Source organism: Heterodontus francisci, unplaced genomic scaffold (genome assembly GCF_036365525.1).
Source record: "Heterodontus francisci isolate sHetFra1 unplaced genomic scaffold, sHetFra1.hap1 HAP1_SCAFFOLD_124, whole genome shotgun sequence".
NCBI lineage: Eukaryota > Metazoa > Chordata > Chondrichthyes > Heterodontiformes > Heterodontidae > Heterodontus > Heterodontus francisci.
The window spans coordinates 4,377,937-4,400,666 of record NW_027140322.1 but is presented as its reverse complement, the minus strand read 5'-3'; the positions used below and the strand labels follow the sequence as shown (position 1 = coordinate 4,400,666).

Sequence of the window (22,730 nt, the reverse complement as noted above, 5' to 3'; positions counted from 1 at the left end):
TGAAATGGGCGGACAATTGGCAGATGAAATTGAATGCAGAGACGTGTGAACTGGTACATTCTGGTTGGAACAAGGAGGAGAGGCAATATCACAGAATCACTGAACTGTTACAGTGCAGAAGGGGGCTATTCGGCCCATCATGTCTGCATGGGCCCTCTGAAAGAGAAATTCACTCAGTTCCATTCCCCTGCCTTCTCTCCATAACTCTGCATATTCTTCCTTTTCATATACTGTCTAATCCCCTTTTGAATGCTTCAATTGAACCTGCCTCACCCCGTTCTCAGCCAAACATTCCAGATCTTGAATACTTGCTGCATGAAAAACGATTTTCCTCATGTCACTTTCGCTTTTTTTTACCAAATGCATTAAATCTGTACCCGCTCCTTCTCGGTCCTTTCACCAGTGCAAACAATTTCTCTCTATCTACTCTGTCCAGGAGCCTCAGTGTTTTGAATATCTCTATCAAATCACCTCCCAGCCTTCTCTTCTCCAAGGAAAACAGTCCTAACTTCTCCAATCAATCTTCATAACTGAAATTCCTCATCCCTGGAACCATTCTCATGAAACGTCTCTGTATTCTCTCCAATGCCCTCACATCTTTCCTCAAGTGCGGCGCCCAGAACTGGATGCAATACTCCAGCTGAGGCCGAACTAGTGTCTCATACAAGTTCAACTTAATTCCTTGCTCTTGCACTCTTTGCACCTATTAATAAAGCCCAGGGCCGTGTATGCTTTATTTAACGCTCTCTCAACCTAGCCTGCCACCGTCAATGACTTATGCACTATTAAACCAAGGTCCCTCTGCTACTGTAACCCCTTCAGAATTGAACCCTTCATTTGATATTTTATCTTCATGTCAGTCCGACCAAAATGAATCACTTCACATTTCTCTGCATTGAACTTCATCCGCCAACTGCCTGCCCATTCCACCAAATTGTCAATGTTCTTTTGAAGATCTGTACTATCCTCCTCACAGTTCACGATGCTTCCAAGTTTTGTATCATCTGCAAACTTTGAAATTGTGCCCTGTACACCAAGGTTTAGTTCATTTATATAAAGAGACAGGGACCTGAAGATTGAAGGATACATGGCATTTAGGAAGGGCAGGAAGCTAGGAATGGGTGGAGGGGTAGCTCTGTTAATTCTTGATGGTATTAGCGCAATGGTGAGGGATGATCTAAGTTCAGGAGACCAGGATGTAGAAGCTGTTCGGGTAGAGATGAAAAATCATTAAGGTAAGACTTTGCTTGCCAGAAGTGTTATACAGACCACCTGACATTAACCACACTGTGGGGCGGGTTATAAATGAATAAATGAATGGCAGCCTGTCAGAACGGTACAGTGATAATTAGGGGCGGATTTTCGCCTACATTTAGACTGGAAAAGTCAGATGGGCAGAGATAGCCCAGATGAGGACTGCATAGAATATTTTCGGCATAATTTCTTGGAATAATACCTTGTGGAGCCAACCAGAGAGTAGGATATACTAGACCTGGTATTGTGCAATGAGGTAGGAATAATTAATGACCTCACAGTTAAGGTGCCCCGAGGTAGCAGCGATCATGATATGATTGAATTTTACATTCAATTTGAGGGAGAGTAGAGTGGGACCAAGACTAATATTTTAAACTTAAATAAGGGCAATTATGAGGACATGAATGCAGAGCTAGCTAAAGTGAATTGGCAAATCAGGTTATGGGATAGGTCAATAGAGTTTCAGTGGCAGACATTTAAGGGAATATTTCAGAATACACAATTTCTCATATTTCAACGAGAAAGAAACATTCCAAGAGTGAGTCCCACCATCCGTGGTTAAGGAAAACAGCCAAAGGTCGGATCAAACTTAAAGAAAAAGCTTGTAATTGCGCAAAGATGGGAGGCAGGTCAAAAGATTGGACAGAATATTTTTTAAAAAACAAAGGATGTCTAAAACATTGGTAAGGCAGATAACATTAGAGGACGAGAGAATGCGAGATAGATATATAAGGACAGATATTAAGAGTTTATATGTATACATTTAACAAAAAAAGAAAAGAGGTAGTAAAGTGAGCGTTGAACTTATAAAATGTGAGTCTGGGGAGTTAATAATGGAAAATAAGGAGATGACAGATGAATTGAACAGATATTTGGCATCGGTCTTCACTATTGAGTATAAAAGTAGCATCCCAGTTTTAGCTGTAAGTCGGGAAATGGACGGGACTGAGGAACTCAAGAAAATTGCAAACACCAGGGAAAAGATACTGAGCAAATTGTTGCAGCTGCAGGCTGACAAGTCCCCGGGACCTGATGGACTTCATCCTAGGGTGTTAAAAGAAGTGGTAAGTGAGGTAGTTGATGCGTTAATTTTAATTTACGAACATTCCCTAGATTCGGGGAAGGTTCATTTAGATTGGAAAATAGCGATTGCAACTCCTTTAGTCGGAAAGGGAGGGAAACAGCAAGCAGGAAACTACAGGTCAATTAGTTTAACACCTGCCTTAGGGAAAATGTTACAAGCTATTATTAAAAATGTTATAGCAGGGCATTTAGAAACATTCAAGGTAATCAGGTATAGTCAACATGGCTTTGTGAAAGGGAAATCATGTTTCACCAATTGATTGGAGTTCTTTGAGGGAATTACATGTACTGTGGATGAAGGGCAACTGGTAGATGTATTGTACTTAGATTTCCAGAAGGCATTTGATAAGTTGACACATCAAAGGCTATTGCAGAAAATAAAAGCTCATGGTGGAGGGGGTAACATATTAACATGGATGGAAGATGGGTTAGCTCACAGGAAACAGAGAGTAGGCATAAATGGGTCATTTTTTTGGTTGACAAGATGTAATGAGTGGTGTGCCATCGGGATCTGTGCTGGGACCTCAACATTTCACAATTTATAGAAATGACTTAGATGCAGGGACCGACGGTATGCTTGCTAAATTTGCTAATGTCACAAAGATAGGTAAGAATGTAACTTGTGAAGAGGACACAAGGAGTCTGCAAACAGATATAATTAGGTTAATTGAGTGGGCAAAGACCTGGCAAATGGAGTATAATGTGTGCAAGTGTGAAATTGCCCACTTTGGCAGCAAGAATAGAAGGGAAGCATATTATCTAAATGCTGAGAGATTGCAGAGCTCTGAGATACAGAGGGATATGGGTGTCCTAGTGCATGAAACGCGAAACGTTCGTATGCAGGTACAGCACGTAATTAAGAAAGCTAGGAGAATGTTATAATTTATCGCGAGTGGAATTGAATACAAATGTAGGGAGGTTATGCTTCAGCGACACAGGGTATTTGTGAGACCACATCTGGAATATTGTGTACAGTACTAGTCTCCTTATTTAAGGAATGATGTACATGCGTTGGAGGCAGTACAGAGAAGGTTTACTGGTCTAATATCTGGAATGGGTGACCTGTCATACGAGGAAAGATTTGACAGGCTAGGCTTGCATCCTTTGGAATTTAGGAGAGTAAGAGGCGGCATGATGGAAACATATAAAATCCTGAGGGGACTTGACAGGGTTGTTGTGGAAAAGATGTTTCCCCTCGTGTGAGAATCTCGAACTAGGGGTCACTGTTTAAAAATAAGGGGTCGTCCATTTAAGACAGAGATGAGGAGAATTTCTTTGTTTCAGTGGGTCGTGACTCTTTGGAATTCTCTTCCTCAAAAGGCAGTGGAAGCAGAGTCTTTGATTTTTTTAAGGCAGAGGTAAGTAGATTCTTGATAACCAAGGGGCTGGAAGGTTATCTGGCGTAGGTGGAAATGTGGAGTAATCAGTTCAACCATGAACTTATTGAATGGTGGATCAGGCTCGAGGGGTTGAGTGGCCTACTCCTGCTCCTAATTTGTATGTTCACGCATATCTTCATATATAACAGGGTATATCTGATACATTCTCTTTATTAATTTTAAACCCCTATAGTATCAGAATTACCTACTTTTTCACTATTGCCTGTGGTATATCTTCTTTCTTGGCAAAGAAAGACGCAAAGAATTCAGTTAATACCTCAACTATACCCGCTACCTCCATATGTAAATCCACTTTCTGATCCCTAATCGGCCCCACTCCTCCTTTTACCACCCTTTTACTATTTCTCTGTCCGGAGAAAACTTTGGGATTTCTTTTAATGCTAGCTGCCGGTCTCTTTTCAAGGGTACAATTATAAAGTGACTGCAGCCAAGAGTGACCTGGGAGTATTTCTAATCAAATCATTGAAGGCAGCATGGCAGGTTGAGAAAGTGGTTAATCGGGCAATGGAATGTTGGCCTTTTTAAATAGAGGCATCGAGTACAAAAGTGAGGAAGTTATTATGAACATTTGTGAAACACTGGGTTCACCTCAACTGGCGTATTGTGTACAATTCTGGGCACGACACTTCAGAAGAATGTGAATGCTTTAGAATGGGTGTAGAAAGGATTTACAAGGAAGGTTCAAGAGATGAAAGACTTCAGTTACATTGATAGGTTGGAGAAGCTGTGGTTGCTCTCCTTCGAACAGAGAATGCTACGAGTAAATTTGATAGCGATGTTCAAAATCATGAGGGGTCAAGACAGAGTAGATAGAGAACAAGAGTTCCTCTTGGCAGAAAGGTCAATAACCAGAGGACACTGTTATAAGGTGGATGGCAAAAGAACCAAACGTGACATGAGGAATAAGTTATGTATACAGCGAGTGTTTAGGATCTGGAATGTGCTGCCTGCGAGTCTGATGGAGACAAATTCAATTGTGGCTTTCAATATGGAATTGGAGAAGCACCTGAAGAGAAAATCTTCGCATGTCTATGGGGAAAGGGCAGAAGCATAGGACTAACTGAGGTGCTCTTACTGAGAACCAGCATGCACACAACGGGCTGAATGGCCTCCTTCTGTGTTGTGAACATTCTATGATTATATGCTGACTGCTGCATCTTGCTGGTCATAAACTGTCTGTCCAGTTTTTAAACCTACAACTGTGAATGTGGTTTCAAGATAATTAATTTCATATGAAGGGCTTTGAAGGGTGATCATGACAGACAGTAGAAAACTGGGTACAAAACAATCAACAAAGTGTGGTTAAAGGTAGTTATTCAGACTGACAAAAGGTGAGAAGTATTATGTGATAATTCATGTCAATGGGTTAGCGCTGTGCAAATGCGTTCTATTGTTTGGTCCATTCCGAAGATTACGGCACACAACATTAAGAAGCGGCTGAGCACACAGCACAAAGCAAACGTTAAGGGCCCGATAATACTGCAACTGTAGTGCTGAAGATCTGTGCTCTGAAACTAGCGACAACTCTAGCCAAGCTGATCCAGTACAGTTACAGCAGTTACAGCACTAGTATTCAACTGATATGGTGTAAAGTTGCTCAGTTACACACTGCCTGGAAAAGCAGGGAAACACTGACTAGTTAGCACCCAATCAACCTACTCCCAATCAACACCAAATCTTTCCTTGTGCTGGGTGTGACTGCCCTTTCAACGTATCAATCATGAACAAACCTCTATCTTTTTTTGTATTTCCAAGAGCTTTGTTAACATGCATTGATATTTTATTGATTTTTGTATCTGTACCCCTCAGTCCCATTGCTCCTCGATGCAATTTAGATTATCATAGTCCAAGGAATATGGCTTCTCACTCTTCCTACCCAAATGTGTAAGTGTGCATTTATCTGCATTAAAATTCACTTACAATTTCGTTAACGTAAAGTATTTTTCTCACAATCTGCCTTTGTATTAACTATTGCTCCAAGTAGATGTCATTAGTGAATATTACGATTGTACGTCCCTTTTCTGAGTCGAAATCATTTATGTTAAATATGAACAACAGTACTCCGAGCACCAGTTCTTGTCACACAATACCTCTTGCCCAGTTCTAACTGCTGATCCAGTGCATGTTTCTCAGTTACAGTGACGGCGACTGGGGAAGTTATAAATAAATAAAGGAACATTTTAAACATGATAGTTCTGTCACATTATAAGCAGTAGTGATACAGGAAATCCAGCATAATCCGTTCTGAACAGAATCTGAGAACGAATGTTGCCAGATCTGTGATTAATCAGATGCGAATTGAAATGTAAATATTTGCATTATTGTGATTATTAAAGTATTATGCTAATTATGATATAATATGCTTATTAAGATCACAGATATCCTCGACTAACATCCGGAGACTCTCCATGCTCAGGCAGACTGGAGATCCAGTACGGTGAAAACTGGGGTACAGTGTGTGACCTTGACTGGGATCTGAAAGACGCCAATGTGGTCTGTAGTCAGCTTCAGTGTGGAGTCGCCGTGTCTGTGCCAAGATATGCCCATTTTGGAGAGGGCACTGGCCTCTTACGGACTGACATCTTTGAATGCACTGGAAACGAGACCAGTTTATTGGACTGCCGTCTTTTTCAAGGAACCCAGCAGGAGTGCAGCCACAGGAACGATGCCAGTGTGATCTGTTCCGGTGAGTACAGACTTACTGAAAAGCAGACAACTTCCTGCTTATATTTGGAAAACTGAGGAAGGTGTATTTCCCATGTTTCTGTCTGAAAGGTTCATATCTAAACTAGTCATTATAGCTTACTATCACTGCTATAGGTTTGGTGTAACGTGGTACAAAATACCCGCAATTACTGGTAAACAGGATGGTTCTAAATTTTAAAATTTATTCTGCAAGAAGCAAAATTTTCGCAAGTTTGTTTACCACTGCACCGAATGTATATTTAGAATTGAATATTGACTGCAACAGTTGGGAGTTGACTAAATGAATATGCACTGGCCTAATTCGATACTTTAATCTGAACACCATGAATGAACCAACATTACAATAGCCTTCTGAATCTCGCTGACCACGTTATTATTCTTATCATACAACAGTGAAACAGGTCCTTCGGCCCACCGAGTCTCTGTCGACCAACAACGACCCATTTATAATAATCCTACATTACCTATAATTCTCCCAGCACCTACCCACAGTAGGGTTAATTTACAATGGTCAACTTCCTTTCGACCTGCAAGTCTTTTGCTGTGGGATGAAAAAAGAGCACGAGGCAGAATCCCACGCATTCACAGGGAGAACGTGCAAACCCCGCACAGACAGCACACAGAACTGAATCCAGGTCACTGGAGCTGTGATGCTAACCAAAGTTCCACTGTGCCCACGTTAACTTACTGAATGGCAGGGTATAAAAGAACGGCTGTACTCTAGCACTGCTCAGTGCAATCAGGCCAGAAGTGAAAGATTACAAAGTTATTGATAGAATGTGTGCATTTTACCCGATAAATATGACAGGATTGGACACATATCCACATGATCAGTACAGAGCTTTCAGTTGCACCAGCCTGTTCGATCATTCAGTTAGATCATACCTGATATGCTCTTCAAGTCTCTTTACCTGCCTTTGAACCAGATTCCTTGATCCACCGAGATAACAAAATTTTAACAATATTAGTCTTGAAAACTTAGATTAGATGTAACATCCACAGCTCTTTACTTTGGAAGTTGTTAAGGAATGTTCCAGATTTCCACTGTTATTATAGAAAATATGTTTCCTAATTGTTCTCTGAGGCCCAACTATCTTCTGGTGCTTGGTCAGTTACCTTCCCACCATCAAAATATCAGAAGTTCGGCTTTTTGCTGATGATTGCATGGTCTTTAATTCCATTCACAATTCCTCGGATTAAGAAATAGTTCATGCCCACTTACATCAAGATCAGGACATTATTTAGACTTGGGCTGATGGGTAGAAAGGAACATACTCACCACCTGCGTGTCAGGTAATTACTATTTCCAACAAGAGAGACAATAACATCTCCCCTAGCTATTATGATCAGTGAATTCACTACCACCATCAAATCCTGCTGGGTGTTGTCATTGACAAGAAACTGAACGAGACCATTCACAATAATGTAGTGGCGAAGGGAGCAGGTCAGATGATCTGCATTCTGTGGCAATAAGCTCACCTGCAGAATTCCCAAAGACTTTCCAGCAGCTGGAAGAGATAGGCTGGGAATGTGAAAGGACATGACTCTTCCAAATTTCAGGGAACCCAGCCACACTTTGTGTAATCCTTCATCATAATGAGGGGAGGCAGTGGCGTGGTGCTCATGTTACTGGACTAGCAATCCAGAGTCCCAGGCTAATTCATGGGACGCTGGTTCAATTCCCACCATCGCAGCTAATGGAATTTAAATTCAGTTAATAAACCTGGAATTGAAAACTAGTCTCAGTAATGGTGACCATGAAACCATTGTCGATTGTCATTTAAAAAAATCTTGTTCAGTCATATCCTTAGGGGATGAAATCTGCCATTGTTACATAGCCTGTCCTACATGTGACTCGAGACCCACAGCAATGTTGTTGACTCTTAACTGTCCTCTTACATAGCCTAACAAATCAACCTGTTGTGAAAGGCAACGAGGCATGAACAACGAATGCTGGCCTTGCCTGAGACACCCACATCTTATGAATGAATAAAAAACAGAAACATTTGAAGCCAAGGAATCATTCTAGTATCAGTTATGCTGCACACTCTCCCTGTTCAACATATCCTTCCCAATGCATATTGCCCATAGCTGAACATTACACCAGATGGGGCCTGACCAGTTTTCTTTTGAGCTGCAGCATCATTTCTAGCCCCTTGTATTCCATTCCACTAGATATAAAGCACAGCATTCCATTGGCTGTTTTGATTTTCGCTCCTGCAATTGCCCATGACACTGAAGTCTCTTTTCCCTGTGCTGCATCCGGCTTTTCACCATTTATAAAGTACTGTAATCTTTTTAATTCCAAACTGGAGACCTCACACTCACCAATATTGAAAAAGTTTTACACAGTCACTGTATCTTTTTTTTTGTAAAGTTATGCTTAAAATATACATGTTTGCAATATGGTTGATGGTTTCTTTCAATGGCAATATTGAATATGTCAATTATATGTGGCTTTCTATCCAGTCATCTAAATCATTAATAAATATGGTGAATAGTTGAGGTTCCTGCCGGACGGCGCCATCACAGCCTGCCAGTTAGATGATCTGCCCATTGTCCCTGCTGTCTATCTCCTGCCACTAAACTGACGTCCTAAGTAGGTCAATAATTTTCCCTAAATTCTATGAGCTTCAACTTTAGCCAACAATCAGTTACGAGGGATTTTGTTGAGTGCTTTCTGGAAGTTCATCTGAAAAACATCCATTGAGGTTCCCCTGTCCTCTACTTTAGTTACCTCCACAAAATATTTGATCAGGTTTATTTACAAATCCACGCTGGCTCTCTCTGATTAGCTGTAACTTTTTATGGTGATCAGACACTCCATCTTTAAATGTACACTCTAGTAATTCCCTGACAACTGCTGTTAGGCTAAACAATCTGTAATTCCCTCGGTTCACTCACTAACCTTTCTTTAAATAGCAGTGTGACAATTGCAATTTTCTGATTACTGATCCAGCAGTTTGCTCTCTATCATTAACAAAGTGATGGAAGGTGTTGTTTACAGCGCTAGCAAGCAGTACTTACCAATAAACTACTCACTGTTGCTCAGTTTGGGTTTGTCGGACCACTCAGCTTCAGACTTCATCACACCCTTTGTACAAATATGGATGATATAGCTGTATTCCAGATGAGAGTGACTGCCCTCAATGTCAGGGCAGCATTTGTCCGACTGCGGCAACAAAGAACCTTAATAAAAGTTGTGTCCATGTAAATACTGATGCAAAGTAATTATGTATAATTCCTGCCATTTCCTTATTTTCATTTATAATATCATAACTGTGATTGTAATGAGATCACATTGCTTTTAATGACAATATATTTCTGACGTTATTGTAAAAGATTTGTCGCTCTTGAGATCTGTTTTGTCATCCTTTGCTATTCTTTGTATCTCTGCCATTCACGAAGATCTGTGCATTTTTTTTGCATTTTTGCATGTTTTTGGTCTCTTTTATATTATGATGTTATTGTGTCTTGCATGCCAGTCCATAATAAATAAGTTTGAGTTTGGAATTGGACCATTCAATGCGGTGGTCATTGAGTTGATCTTCTTTGATGGCAGGCTTGTGCCGTTCACTGCGTCAGGGAAGCTATGGAGATCGATAAACACAAGACCGTCCCCCTAACAGTGACCTGTTCCTCCGTGAATATCAGGGTTTCCCTCCTCGAGAAGACGCACAAGCACCTGCTGTGCAGACAACATACCACGACCAGAACAGTAGCATGGATTGACTTGCCACAATGCACAACAACTGACGAATCAGCAGAAGGAATAATGGCATATACTGACCTCTCATGGAATATAATTAACTGACCAATAACAGCCAGAGCAAGAACACGTAATAACCTATCAGTAGTAAGATCCAGCCCAGATTCCCATTCTGCACTGCATATAAACAGACTGCTTCCACCAATTACAATTATTTCTCCAGACAATGGGCAGAGTACATGGCCCAAAACGTCGCGGTCTGTCAGTATTTCTAACAACTGCTTTTCCAAGAAAGCAACTGCTGTTTTCAGCGCAAAGGCACGTGATGTAAAACCGTAAAATGGTCTGACTCAAATGTTGCATGTTTTAGTTTTCTATTCCCCTGTAGCACCTGGATATGCTACATTTACAACTGTGCTCCAGCCCCTCACCCCGCCCCCACCAGCCTCCCCTCACCCATTTACTAGTTTAAGGTTCCTGTAACAACCCTATTTATCCTTTTTTCTGGGACCCTGATCCCAACCAGATTCAGGTGCTGCTCATTCCAACAGAATAGTTCTTTAATATCCCAGTACAGGTGTCAGGGTCCCATGAAAGGTAAAACCTCTTTCCAACATCATAACCTTCAACCACATGTTCATCTCCCTGATCGTTTATTTTTCTGATGCCAAAGTGCAAGCGGCTTGTATAATAATCCAGAGATTATAATCCTTGTGAACTTATTTTATATTTCAGCTCCTGGTACTCTCTGAAAAGAACCTCTTGCCTACTCTTTGCTATGTTGTTTATCCCTACATGGTCCACAACGACTGGATATTTCCCCTCCATTCTTGCAATCTGATTTGAGATAACCCTCATTTCGCACAAGTTGGGAAAATACTGTGTGGAACTCTTAATGCCCTAATTATTGAATCACTTAAAGGTATCACATTATGCTCCACTCCTCCTCCTTTTGAACAGCTTCCTATTCCAAGGTATCACGGTCAACATTCTGGCTGTCCTTCTGACCGTCTTCATCCTTATCCTCACAAATAGCCAGGACTTTGTTCCTTTTCACTTCTGTATATCCTCGTTCTCCATTACATCTGGATTTCCATTACTGTGCATTATAAGCTGCAACAACCTCATTCTGATCCTGCAGCTCTCTACAAGGTGTGACTGAAATCTGCAGCAAACTGTCAAATACTCTTCTTGTTGCCATATGTGTTGGCGTTTCTCCAATTCCCACAACAGCTCTATGATCCTGAGCCAGAGAGATTCCAGGTTGAGATATCTACTGCAGACAAGTTCCCTCGCGGCAGTTCCATTATCTACAAATTCCAATATCCAGAAAAAAAACTGCACTGCCAGAACTTAGTCTGTCTTTATTTTTGAGGTAAAATTATTTTTAGATGCATTTTAGCTTTAACGCTATTTCACTGGTTAGCTAACGCCGAAACACTAAACACTCATCAATTAACTTAATACTTATTTACAACTTACCCACGCCCTCTCACACCCTGACCTGACAATTGCTTCACTGAGTGAGTTTTTCCCACTATTTGCCTGGTGTCTGTCCCTCAGCCCCTTCCAATAGGCTCTGCTGCTGCTGGCTGTGACGCTCTTTTAAACCGGTGGCTCGAGTCACTGACTCCAGTTTAACAGACACAACAGAACACCTCCATCCGAACGCTCACTCTCTACTACCGAGAAGGACGAGGACAGCAGATGCATGGGAACACCATCTGCATGTTCTCCTCCGAAGCACACACCATCCTACTTTGGAACTATATAACTGTTCCTTCACTGTCGCTGGGTCAAATCCTGGAAGTCCCTTCCTTACAGCAATGTGAGTGCACTGAAAGCGCATGCACTGCAGTGGTGCAAGAAAGCGGCTCACCACCATCTTTGCAAGGGCAGTTCGGGATGGGTACTAAATGCCGTCCTAGCCCGAAAGTCCCACCCCCTGTGAAATAATAAAAAATACCTCCTGTTCCCACTCTGAACCGAATTCTTACTCTTAGCAAACTCTAACTTCCCACTATGTTCATAATGTATTCAGTTAACATTGCAATCTTTGTTTACACTCTGCCTTACTAGAAGTCTAAAAATAGAAACATAGATAATTGGAGTAGGAGTAGGCCAGACAGCCCTTTGGAGCCTGCTCCACCATTCAAAAAAAGTCATGGCCTATCATCTAATTCAGTACTCTGTTCCCGTTTTTCCCCATATCGCTTGATTCCTTTGGTATTAAGAAAGATATCTATCTCCTTCTTGAATATAGTTAGTGATCTGGCCTCCACTGCCTTCTGTGGTAGAGAATTCCGCAGGTTCACCACCTTCTGAGTGAAGACATTTCTCCTCATCTCGGTTCTAAATAGCATACTCCGTATCCGGAGACTGTGACCCGTGGTTTTGGACTCTCCAGCCATCGGGAACATCCGCCCTGTATCTAGCCTGTCTAGTACTGTTCCAGTCTTATAGGTTTCTCTGAGTACCTCTCTCATTCTTCTAAACTCTAGTGAAAAGAGTCCGAGTCAATCCGATCTCTCCTCATACGTGAATCCTGCCATCCCAGGAATTAGCATCGTAAATCTTCTTTGCACTCTCTTCATGACAAGGGCATCATTCCTCAGATAAGGAGACCAAAACTGCACACAATACTCCAGGTGAGGTCTCACCAAAGCCCTGTATAGGTGCAGTAAGACATTGCTCCTTTACTCAAAGCCTCTTGCAATGACGTCCAGTATTATATGCCTTTTGAGGCACATTCAAGATGCAACAGTTTAGACAGTTTCCAGCTGACAGTAATTACCCCAGTTCGGACAAGCACAGCTGATTGACTGCTTACTGCTAACCTGACTTGCACTGTTAACTGCTAACAATGAACTGCCTTGCAGTTTGGTTTTTAATTACAAGCGAAACGCTAAATGTTAAGGCTAGATTTCAGTCTTAGCCACTAATTACCAAATTCCAAACTTCCCACTCTGGTTACAACACATGCACCTAAAGGTACAGTCTATGCTTGCACACTTTGCCTTAACTCTAACTACCTTACTGAATTGCAGAAGAACATTCCCCATGCAGGCAATTGCAGTTCAAGAGGACGGTCCTGACACCGGTTTCAAGGGCAAATAAAGTTGAGCAATAACTGCCACCTCTGCCAGAGATGTCCACATCCCTCATAAAGAAAAGCAGCTCCCAAATGAGCTTGTTCTGTATTTGTTCTTCAGATCTTCTATCGCACATCTATCAAACCACTTAAACATTTTAAACACATCAACTAGATAAGCTGTAATCCTTCTAAACTAAAGCTACTACAAACAAAGTTTATGAAACTTGTCTTCATAATGTAACGCTTTAAGCATTGTTGCCATTCTCGTGACTCTGTCCTTAACCACCTCCAAAGGCAATGGTTTTATGAAGTGCAGTGCCCAAAAGTGACAACAGATACAACAGAAACATCAAATCCATCATCTTTATATTCCAAAATCCAAGAGATAAAGACCAACAATCGATTAGCATTTGCAACAAGAGGTGTTAATTTTTGAGTGTTCAGCCAACTTCATAAAGAGGTCCTGTAGTAATTATTGTGATGAAAGGACACAGACCTAAAACATAACTCTCTTGATCTCTCCACAGATGCTGCGAGCCCTGCTCAGTATTTCCAGCATTTTCTGTTATATTTCAGATTTCCAACATCCGCAGTATTTTGCTTTTGTGTTGCTGTGGTAATTCTAATTGTTTTTTGATAGATAATTTGTGTAAAGTATGGATAGATAATCGTGTACATAAGATTCAACTGTTATACCCATTTTCTATTTTGCTGTTTCTATGCAGAGGATGATTTATAAATTATTTGGATTTGTATTTGTTTCCAATACAGGGAAACATGGACCTCGATTGGTTGATGGGACGAACAGATGCTCAGGCCGGGTGGAGGTGCTACATGGAGATCAGTGGGGGACGGTGTGTGACGTTTACTTTGATTTGGAAGACGCCAACGTGGTCTGTGAGCACCTTCAGTGTGGGACAGTAACCTCAATACCGGGAGGAGCTCACTTTGGGAAGGGAGCCGGTCCAGTGTGGATGGAAAGTTACAGGTGTCGGGGGAATGAGACGCGATTGTGGGAGTGTCCTGTTTCATCCTGGGATCAGTTTAGCTGCTCACATGAAAATGACGCCAGTGTCATCTGTACGGGTGAGTCATCTCAGTCAATTGAACTGAAATAAACCAACTGTTCTGCTGTCAAGCATCATTGACTATTTCCACAGGTCGCTGATTCACTAGTTTTGCTGATCCCATGCTTCCTTTGACACTAAGATTCCGAGATGTGTTTGTGGGTTTAAGTGTCTAAATTAAATTACAAATGAATCAAAGAGCTTCACTCCAGTAAACATTGAATACATACAATGTCTATTGATTAGTACTAATCGCTCATATAATATCTCTTTTGTGGTAAATCTAGGGCATTATTCAAGGGGCATAGAATCAGCAATTTGCTCCCAGGACCACTGCCATAGCATAGAAATGTTGCTCGAGCATTGAAACTGTGATCAATGTTGGCCGTTCAAATATGAATTGTCATGGAAGTCTCTGCAAAGATCAGCTGTACAATAGAAAACACTGTGAACTTGTTTCCAGCTAAATAACATGAGATAAATTTTAATTTCCATTGCATCAAGGGCATTAAAATGACAGCGAGTGAAGTAACTCGTTATTTCACCAATATGCCATGTCTTTGATTATTTCACAAACTTGATGTAAATTACAATTCTCCCAGTTATCCCTCAACCCGCGCCCTGTTATAACAGATTATCTGCTCTGTTATCTGATCGCTGTACGTGAGACATTGCTCAACGCAAATTGCTCCCACGTTTCACAATTTAAAATATAGGTAATAAAAACAGTAAGTGCTGAAAATACTCAGAAGTTCTGGCTGCATCTATGGTGAAAGAAACAGAATCAACCTTACAGTTTGCAGATCTTTCATCATAACTTAGAGATTTAACAGTTTTTAAAGAAAGGGGAAAGCAAGGAAAGAGCGAAAGGAACAATCTGTGATATGGTGGAAGACAGGAGAGATTAAATGGTAAATGGGACAGTGCAAGGCAAAAATAGATAGGAATGGGCCAAGTAAAAAACACATTTCTCGAAGTGTTGCAAATTGGAAGGCAAAATATCGTCCAAAAAAAGAAAAAAAGGGGAGGGAATCTGATCTGAAATTGCTGAATTCAGTGTTCATTCCATAAGCCTGGAAAGAGTCTAGTGGAAAGAGGAAGTGCTGTTTCTCAAACTTACGTTAACCTTCATTGGAACTGTGTAGGAGAAAGAGGAGAGAGAGGTCAGTGTGGGAGCGGAATAAAGAATGAAAAGGACAGGTAACTGGAAGCTAAAGGTAAAGCTTGCAGACTGAACAAAGATGTTGTGCAAAGTAAGCACTCAATTATGTTTGGTGTCCCAATGTAAAGGAGACGGTATCATGATCAGTCAATACAGTGAGTGCAGTATACTAAAGAGAAAGCAGGACAAGTAAATCGCTGTTTCACTTGGAAGCCGTATTTGGGGGCTTGGATGGTGAGAAAGGTGGAGGTAATAGGGCAGTGTTTGTACCTCCTGCCCATTCATGGGAAGGTCCTGTGGGAAGGGGTGTTGACAATGATTGAAGAGGGCATCAGGGTGCCACAGAGTGAAAGGTCCCTTCAGAACGTTAAAATTGGAGGGAAGGGGAAGATGTGCTTTGTCGTGGCATCACATTAAAGGTGGTGGAAATGGTGGACGATGGCCTGTTGAATATGGAAGCTGATGGAGTGGAAGATGAGGAGAATCAGGATCCTATCATGGTTCTGGGAGGGGGGAAAGGGTGAAAGCAGAAGTATGGGGAATGGAATGGTCGTGCTTGAGGGCCCTGTCAACCATGGTGGGTGGATGAGGAGGTGAGGAGAGTCCTCGGATGAGGAAAAAGGAAGACATATCTGGAACCACTGGTATGGAAGGTTGTATCACCAGACAGATACATTGCCGTGGTGCAAGTGAAAAAATGTGATAGAGTCATTCGAATAATTGGGGGGTGAGGAAGCATAGACAGGTAACTGTGAGAGTCACTGGGTTTACTCTTTATATTAGTTAATAACCTAGCCCCAGAATCAGAGACAGAGATTTTGAAGAAGAGAACAGAAGAGTTGAAGATGGACCATGTGAAGATAAGGAGGATAAATTGGAAGAAAGGTTGATGATATTTTCAAGTACAGGGCGAGAGCTGGAAATATCAGTACATGTGGACAGGAGGACGACCTTCAGTCCCTCGGGTCTCACCCCAAGTTCATTTTACCCTCTGTCCCCATTTCAGCAACCGTAAGCTGCTCGGTACGTCTCTGAAATGTATTTACTGAGAAAAGGTAATGGTGAAGAAAGTCTTTCAACAAGCCTTCTGAACAATGATGACAGAAATAGCAACCATTAAAATTAATGACATTTCTGGTGGCAGTAAATTCTGAGATATTTTGCTTCAGTTTCGACATTCTCAATGTGTTTCATATTGTAGATGAAAATTGGTCACTAAGGCTGACTAACGGGGGAAGCTGGTGTGATGGGCGAGTGGAGATTTACCACAATGGCAGCTGGGGGAGATTGCAAGATAGACACTGGACCGTGAATGATGCCAACGTAGTCTGTACACAGCTGGGTTGCGGTGAAGCGACAGCCGCTTATAACTATTCAAAGGACGGAGAGAGTGAAGGACCCGTCTGGGTGAATGATGTCCAGTGTGAAGGAAACGAATTGCAGCTCCAGAACTGCAGCTTATTCACATTGAATTCGTCTCTCACTGACAGTATGGATGTTGGGGTCCTGTGTTCAGGTAAACATATTCTTCACTGCTTTTACAAAAACAAAGAAGTGAAATGTCTAATCTGCTGAGAAAAGTGATAATCCAGGTTACTTGTTCCTGGGTGTCTCAAGCCAGTCATTTCACTCGAGGAGAGTGGGTGAGGATGGTGGGCGGTCGGGGAGCTGGGGCTGGATGGGGGTGGCGTGCAGAGAGAGATTGCACGGACACAATTAAACAACAAGAACGTTTTTATTACAGAAATTTCAATTAACACATGCATCACAAGGGGTTTAACAGGAATGTAAAGGGAGAGAAAACTGACACAGAACCAAACAAAGAGATGTTACAGTTGGTGACTAAATTCTTAGTCAGATGGTTGTATTTGAAGAGCCAGAGACACGGAAATATTTCTGGTGGAAATTCAGATCTGGGGGTTAGATGGTTAAAGGCAAAACTGAAAGTTGTAGGCAATTGAAGTGGGTGAAGTACAAGAAGCTGTATTCAGAGAAAAGCAGAGTTCCTGAAATGTTTCAGGCTGGAGACGGTTATACTGTTGCAGGGGGAGAGCATGAAGGTGGCTGAACATGAAGATCATAATTGGAAAAACGAGGTATTGATGGCGGGGAAACCAATAGATCGTCGAGTGCCACGGTGTTCCTGAGAGGGGCTTCATGTAGGGCAGGCAACAAAACTTTGGATGAGCTGATGTTTCTGGAGGATGCAAGATGGGTGATCGCCCAGGAGAACATTAAAATATTCTGTTCTGCAGGAAACAAAGCATGGGTGAGCATTTCAGCAGCAGATGGGCTGAGGCAGGAAGGGAGGTGAATGATGATAGAGGTGAAAGATAACGGCCTTATGAAAAAGAGAATACGGAATTGGAATCTCAGCTCTGGTATCAAATCCGGCGCCGAGCTTGCAATCAGTTCTACTGTACAGTATATAAGTGGAGGTAGCTGTGTGGGAGTTGTTCTGGTGTAAGTTTCATTATATTGTGGATAAAAGTAGACAGATGTTTTGGACTATATGCTTTAAAGTTTCATTGTGTAGCATGTTAATGCAGGCATGTGTTCTGGGGATGTTGCGTTATGCAGAGTGTAAGTGTGGGCAGATGTTTTCGGGTTGTTCCAATGAACATTTATTTCCATACGACAGAGTGGAACTTACAACATATGAGATAGTTAATGATTCAGATTTGATACCGATTGGTTACAGTAAATAATTTCTTCGGGAACAGCGGAAATCAATACATTCCAGCGTTTCACGTCAGAAGTTTACAGTGCTGAATGGTTATTACACACTCAGTCCCTGGACAGAGTAGAGTATGTCATCTTGTTCTTCAGTTAGGTAGATGTTAAGCTCCACCCAACATTTATGCCCACCTTCAGAAGCCATGTGTCTTCTCCTTGTCTTCTACTTCTCTATCTGATGGGTCACATTGCTGATGTTTATTTTCCAAAGTGCCTGACGCAATTCGTCCAATCATTTTTGTCCAGTCCAGATTAAATACTGGTTTCTGTTCATCCAGGAGGTCTACACATCTGGAGTTCAATTGCCCATAGGTGCTTCCTGATCCTGTCCAACATTTTGCAGAGAGATCCTGTTTTCTGCCCTCTTTGGTCCGGTCCAACAGTCATATATTGATAGAATTAGTCGTTTAGTTCATTGACTTTTTACAGACAATAACAATTGTTAATTTGCCTCACAAGTTTCGTTTGCTCATTGAACATAATTGCAGCAGTCTGTCTGGACAGAGAGGTCTGCATATTTTCTGTTCAGACATGCGGTTCATGTCTCTAAAATTACTCAAATATGTTCCTTGTCAAAGACAGAGTCCCATCCTTACAAAAGTAATTGATTCTCCTATGCAATTAATATTAAATTGATTTATGATAATGTTATAATCAACACAACCCTAGAACGTAGTTCTACACGAAGATACTGCACATTGCAAGGCTGATGTTTAAGGGTACTATTTTTGTAGACGTTACATTCTCCAATATGAAGTGGAAGTAATAAATAGGGTGGATTAAACTGCTGGTCTTGCCAGTGACACCAACATCCCCTGAAATAATTAAAAAACAGAAAGGAATGGTGACATGTGGCGAACTATCTGGTAATATAATTCTGAATGGATCAATCACATAAAGCATCATCGGGTCCTCCTCATCTTCACTAAAACCACCCGTTTGACAAAGATTATCCAGGAAGGCATAGAAAACGCACAGCAAGTATTCTCCATCATAAATCTTCCTCCTGAACCACTTCCCTGCCTCGTCCACCCTGAACTCCAAAAATATGTGAGTGGAGCTCGTAGACATTTTGTCACAAAGTTCAAAAACATCCGTTCAGTCACCTCCACTACTTCCCTTTCTTCCCCAACCCACCAGGCCTAACTTCCGATAAGTTCCCATCCCCATCCCATACGATCACCCTGAATTCACATTTCTTGTTTCTTTCCTAGAATCCTTCACGCTGTCTCGGAACCTGTATTGTTGATGGAATCCACATTTTGCTGTCTACACCTTATTTCTTTTAAACTACTGAACACAAACATTCCCTTCCTGGGTTCCATGTTAGCTGGCATTATTAACCATTATCTTTCTCTCTCTCTCTCTCTACATGTTCAGGCCCCTCTCTTTCAAATCAGCAGTGATCACACCTCTCCTCAGAAAGGAACCATTGACCACCTGTCCATGCAGGTTACTGCCCCAGCTCCAACTGTTCGTACCTCGCCAAAGTCCTTGAATGTGTTGTCGCCTCCCAAATCCATGCTCATCTTATATGAAGCTGCATGTTTCAATTCCGCAAGTCAATTTTCTATCCACACTACAGGACGAAAACAATTGACATCCGAAGTGATTGTGACAAATATAAACGATTCCACCTCCTCTTTCTTGACTTGTCTCAAATTTTGATATGATTGATCATGAAATACTTCTCCAATTCCTCCCCATTAACACCCGGCTGGGTGGGACTGCACTCAGCTTGTTCTAGTATTATCTATACAGTCATGGTCAGAAAGTGGCCTGCAATGGCTTCTCTTCCCGCTCCTGCAAAGTGAGCTATAGTGTCACCAAAGGATCTATCCTTTGACACTTCATTACTCATTTACATGCTGCCTTTCAGTGATATCCGCAAACACAGCCTCAGTTTCCACATGTATCTCACTGTATCCAACTCTACCTCGCATTCAACACTCTTGAGCCCTCCAATGCCTGCACACTGTCAGAATTCCAGGCTGACATTCAGTACTGCATCAGCAGAAAATTCCTCCAACTCAGTATTGAAAAGATAGAAACCATCAGTCCCCATCGCATGTTTCCTTGTCTCCAACTCCATTTCTCGCCATGCCAACTGTCTGTCACTCAGCCAGACAGCCTGTAATCTTGGTGTTATATTTGACCCCAGGGTGATCCTCCTATCAAATCTCCATATCTTCATTAACACTGTCTATTTTCACCTCCATGACATCACCCGCATTTGCCCTTATCTCGTCTTGTCGATAGCATTGTTCCCTCCAGACTCGATGATTCTAATGCACTCCTGGCTGGCTTCACGAGTTTCAACCTCTGCAAGCTCCGCTGTCTCGACCATTTGCCACTCAGGCATCTGCCCTCTGCTCACTGACCTACCTTTCCCAGCAATGAGCGGTTTTAAAATTCTCATCCTTGTTTTCAAATCCCTTCCTTGCCTCACAGCTCCTGTCTTTGCAATCGGCTCCAGATTGACAGCTCCCAGTTCTGGCTTCTTGAGCATTCCTGGTTTCAATTGTGCACCATTGGCGGCCGTGCCTTTATTTGCAAAGGTCACACGCTCTAGAATTACTTCCTTAAATCTCTCTGCCTGTCAACCAGTCTTTCCTGCTTTAAGACGTTCCATAAAAACTAACTCTTTGACTTAGCTTTTGGTCATCTGACCTAATATATTTTTCGGTGCTCTGTGTTAAAATTTCTTTGATATCACTCCTGTATCGCCCCTTGGGATGTTTCATTACGTTAATGGCGCTAGATAAATGCAAGTCACTTGTAATTGAAGATGAGGGAAATAGGAGATGGCAGTAAATGTCTGACCAAGATAACAAATAAGGGTAACATACATGGATAAAGAACAGATACAGTTATATAACATGAGTATAAATTAACTGTTAATCGTGTGAGTGATTGCCTGTTTAACACCGTACACAGCATTCAAAACATAAGAGGGGAACTGGAGACCAGAACTTGTCAAAGCCAGATGTAATAGCATATCTGAAACATTGCTGTTCTTTACATTCTATGTAAGAAGTAAGTGTAAACAGATATTCTGTTGTATCGTTTTATTTACCTGTCCACAGGTGCATTTAACGTTCTTTCTTTGAGCTGGTGATGGTAAAATCAGTTGTATTGAGTGATGATGTGAATGTCTATTGAAAGTATAATCCTCATGTACTGTTATCCAACAGACCACGTGCAGTTAAGGCTCTCTGACGGTGGAAGCCCATGTAATGGCCGAGTGGAGATTTATTACAATGGGACTTGGGGCTCAGTTTGTGATGATTCCTGGGATCTGGCGGACGCTGACGTGGTTTGCAAACAGCTGGGTTGTGGAAAGGCATTGGACCTGGCACTTCCTGCATCTTGTGGGCCAGGTTCAGGGCCAGTTTGGTTGGATGAACTGAAGTGTTCCAGTAACGAATCATTTCTCTGGGAATGTCCCTCAGCATCGTGGGGTAACCACGACTGTTCTCATAAAGAAGATGTGAGGATCATGTGTTCAGGTAAAGGTGCTTCCATGTGCCCATTTTCCGTAGTGTTGTGCACGTGGTTTCACAGGGAAGATATGACTTCGAATTACATACAATGGACAGCACGGAATCTGGCCATTCGGACTAACTGGTCAATGTGGTGTTTACGTTGCCCACGAGTATGGCCCCACCTCACTGCACCTAACCCTCTTTGCATATCCTCCTGCTTCTTTCTGCCTCATGTACCTGTATAGCTTTACCTTAAAGGCATCAGTGCAAATCACCTCAGCAATTGCATGTGTTCGGAATTCAAAATTCAAACCACTCCCTAGGTAAAAAAAACCAAATTCTCCTGAATTTCTTATTAGATTTATTCGTGATTATTCTATATTTATGATCACTAACTTCGGTCTCTGTCACTTCAGAAGTGATTAGTGCCTCTGTATCCCGAGGTCTCTTTGCTGATCTATATCATTTTCACTCTTATTTTACAAGAGGTACGTGGCCTCTTTATTCTTCCTGTCAACACTGAGCACCTTAGACTTATCTCTATTCAACTTATTTGGCAATTGTATGCCCATTCGGCCCGTTTATTAACGTCTTCCCGTATTTTGTCTCTGTCTTTCTTAGTGTTAACTCCATCCCCAAATTGCTGTCATCTTAAATTTTGAAATTAAGTCTCCCTTGTGTAAATCCAAATCGCTCATGCAAATGTTGAGCAGCAGTGATCCCAGCCCTGTGGAACACCACTTCCCAACTTCCACCATTCTGGGTTACCACATTGGACCCGGACGGTGTGCTTTGTAGCTGGTTTCCAATCATTCTTCCACTGATCTCTTGACTTCACAGGCTCTGACCCCAGTCATGATCCTTGTCAGAGGCCTTCTGGAAAAAAAACATGCATATTACATCGACTGCATTATCCCTGTAATCTTTCTGTAACTTCTTCAAAGAATTCAATAACGTTGTTTGTCTTTCTGTTGTGAAATTCGTGTTGATTATTCTTTATTACTTTATGAGCTGTCGGTGTTTTTCTGTCGCTT

General features: G+C 41.8%; 1 protein-coding gene across 1 annotated transcript in view; it reads left to right on the top strand.

Moving 5' to 3' along the window:
• The window catches only part of LOC137359237 (deleted in malignant brain tumors 1 protein-like), a 31,551-nt gene extending 9,200 nt beyond the window's left edge, over positions 1–22,351 (top strand). The window contains exons 4-6 of the mRNA XM_068025297.1: positions 6,109–6,423; positions 14,018–14,330; positions 22,318–22,351. Coding sequence (XP_067881398.1) covers positions 6,109–6,423; positions 14,018–14,330; positions 22,318–22,351 — 662 coding nt within the window. The remainder of the gene's footprint in view (positions 1–6,108; positions 6,424–14,017; positions 14,331–22,317) is intronic.
• The last annotated feature ends 379 nt before the right edge of the window (positions 22,352–22,730 follow it).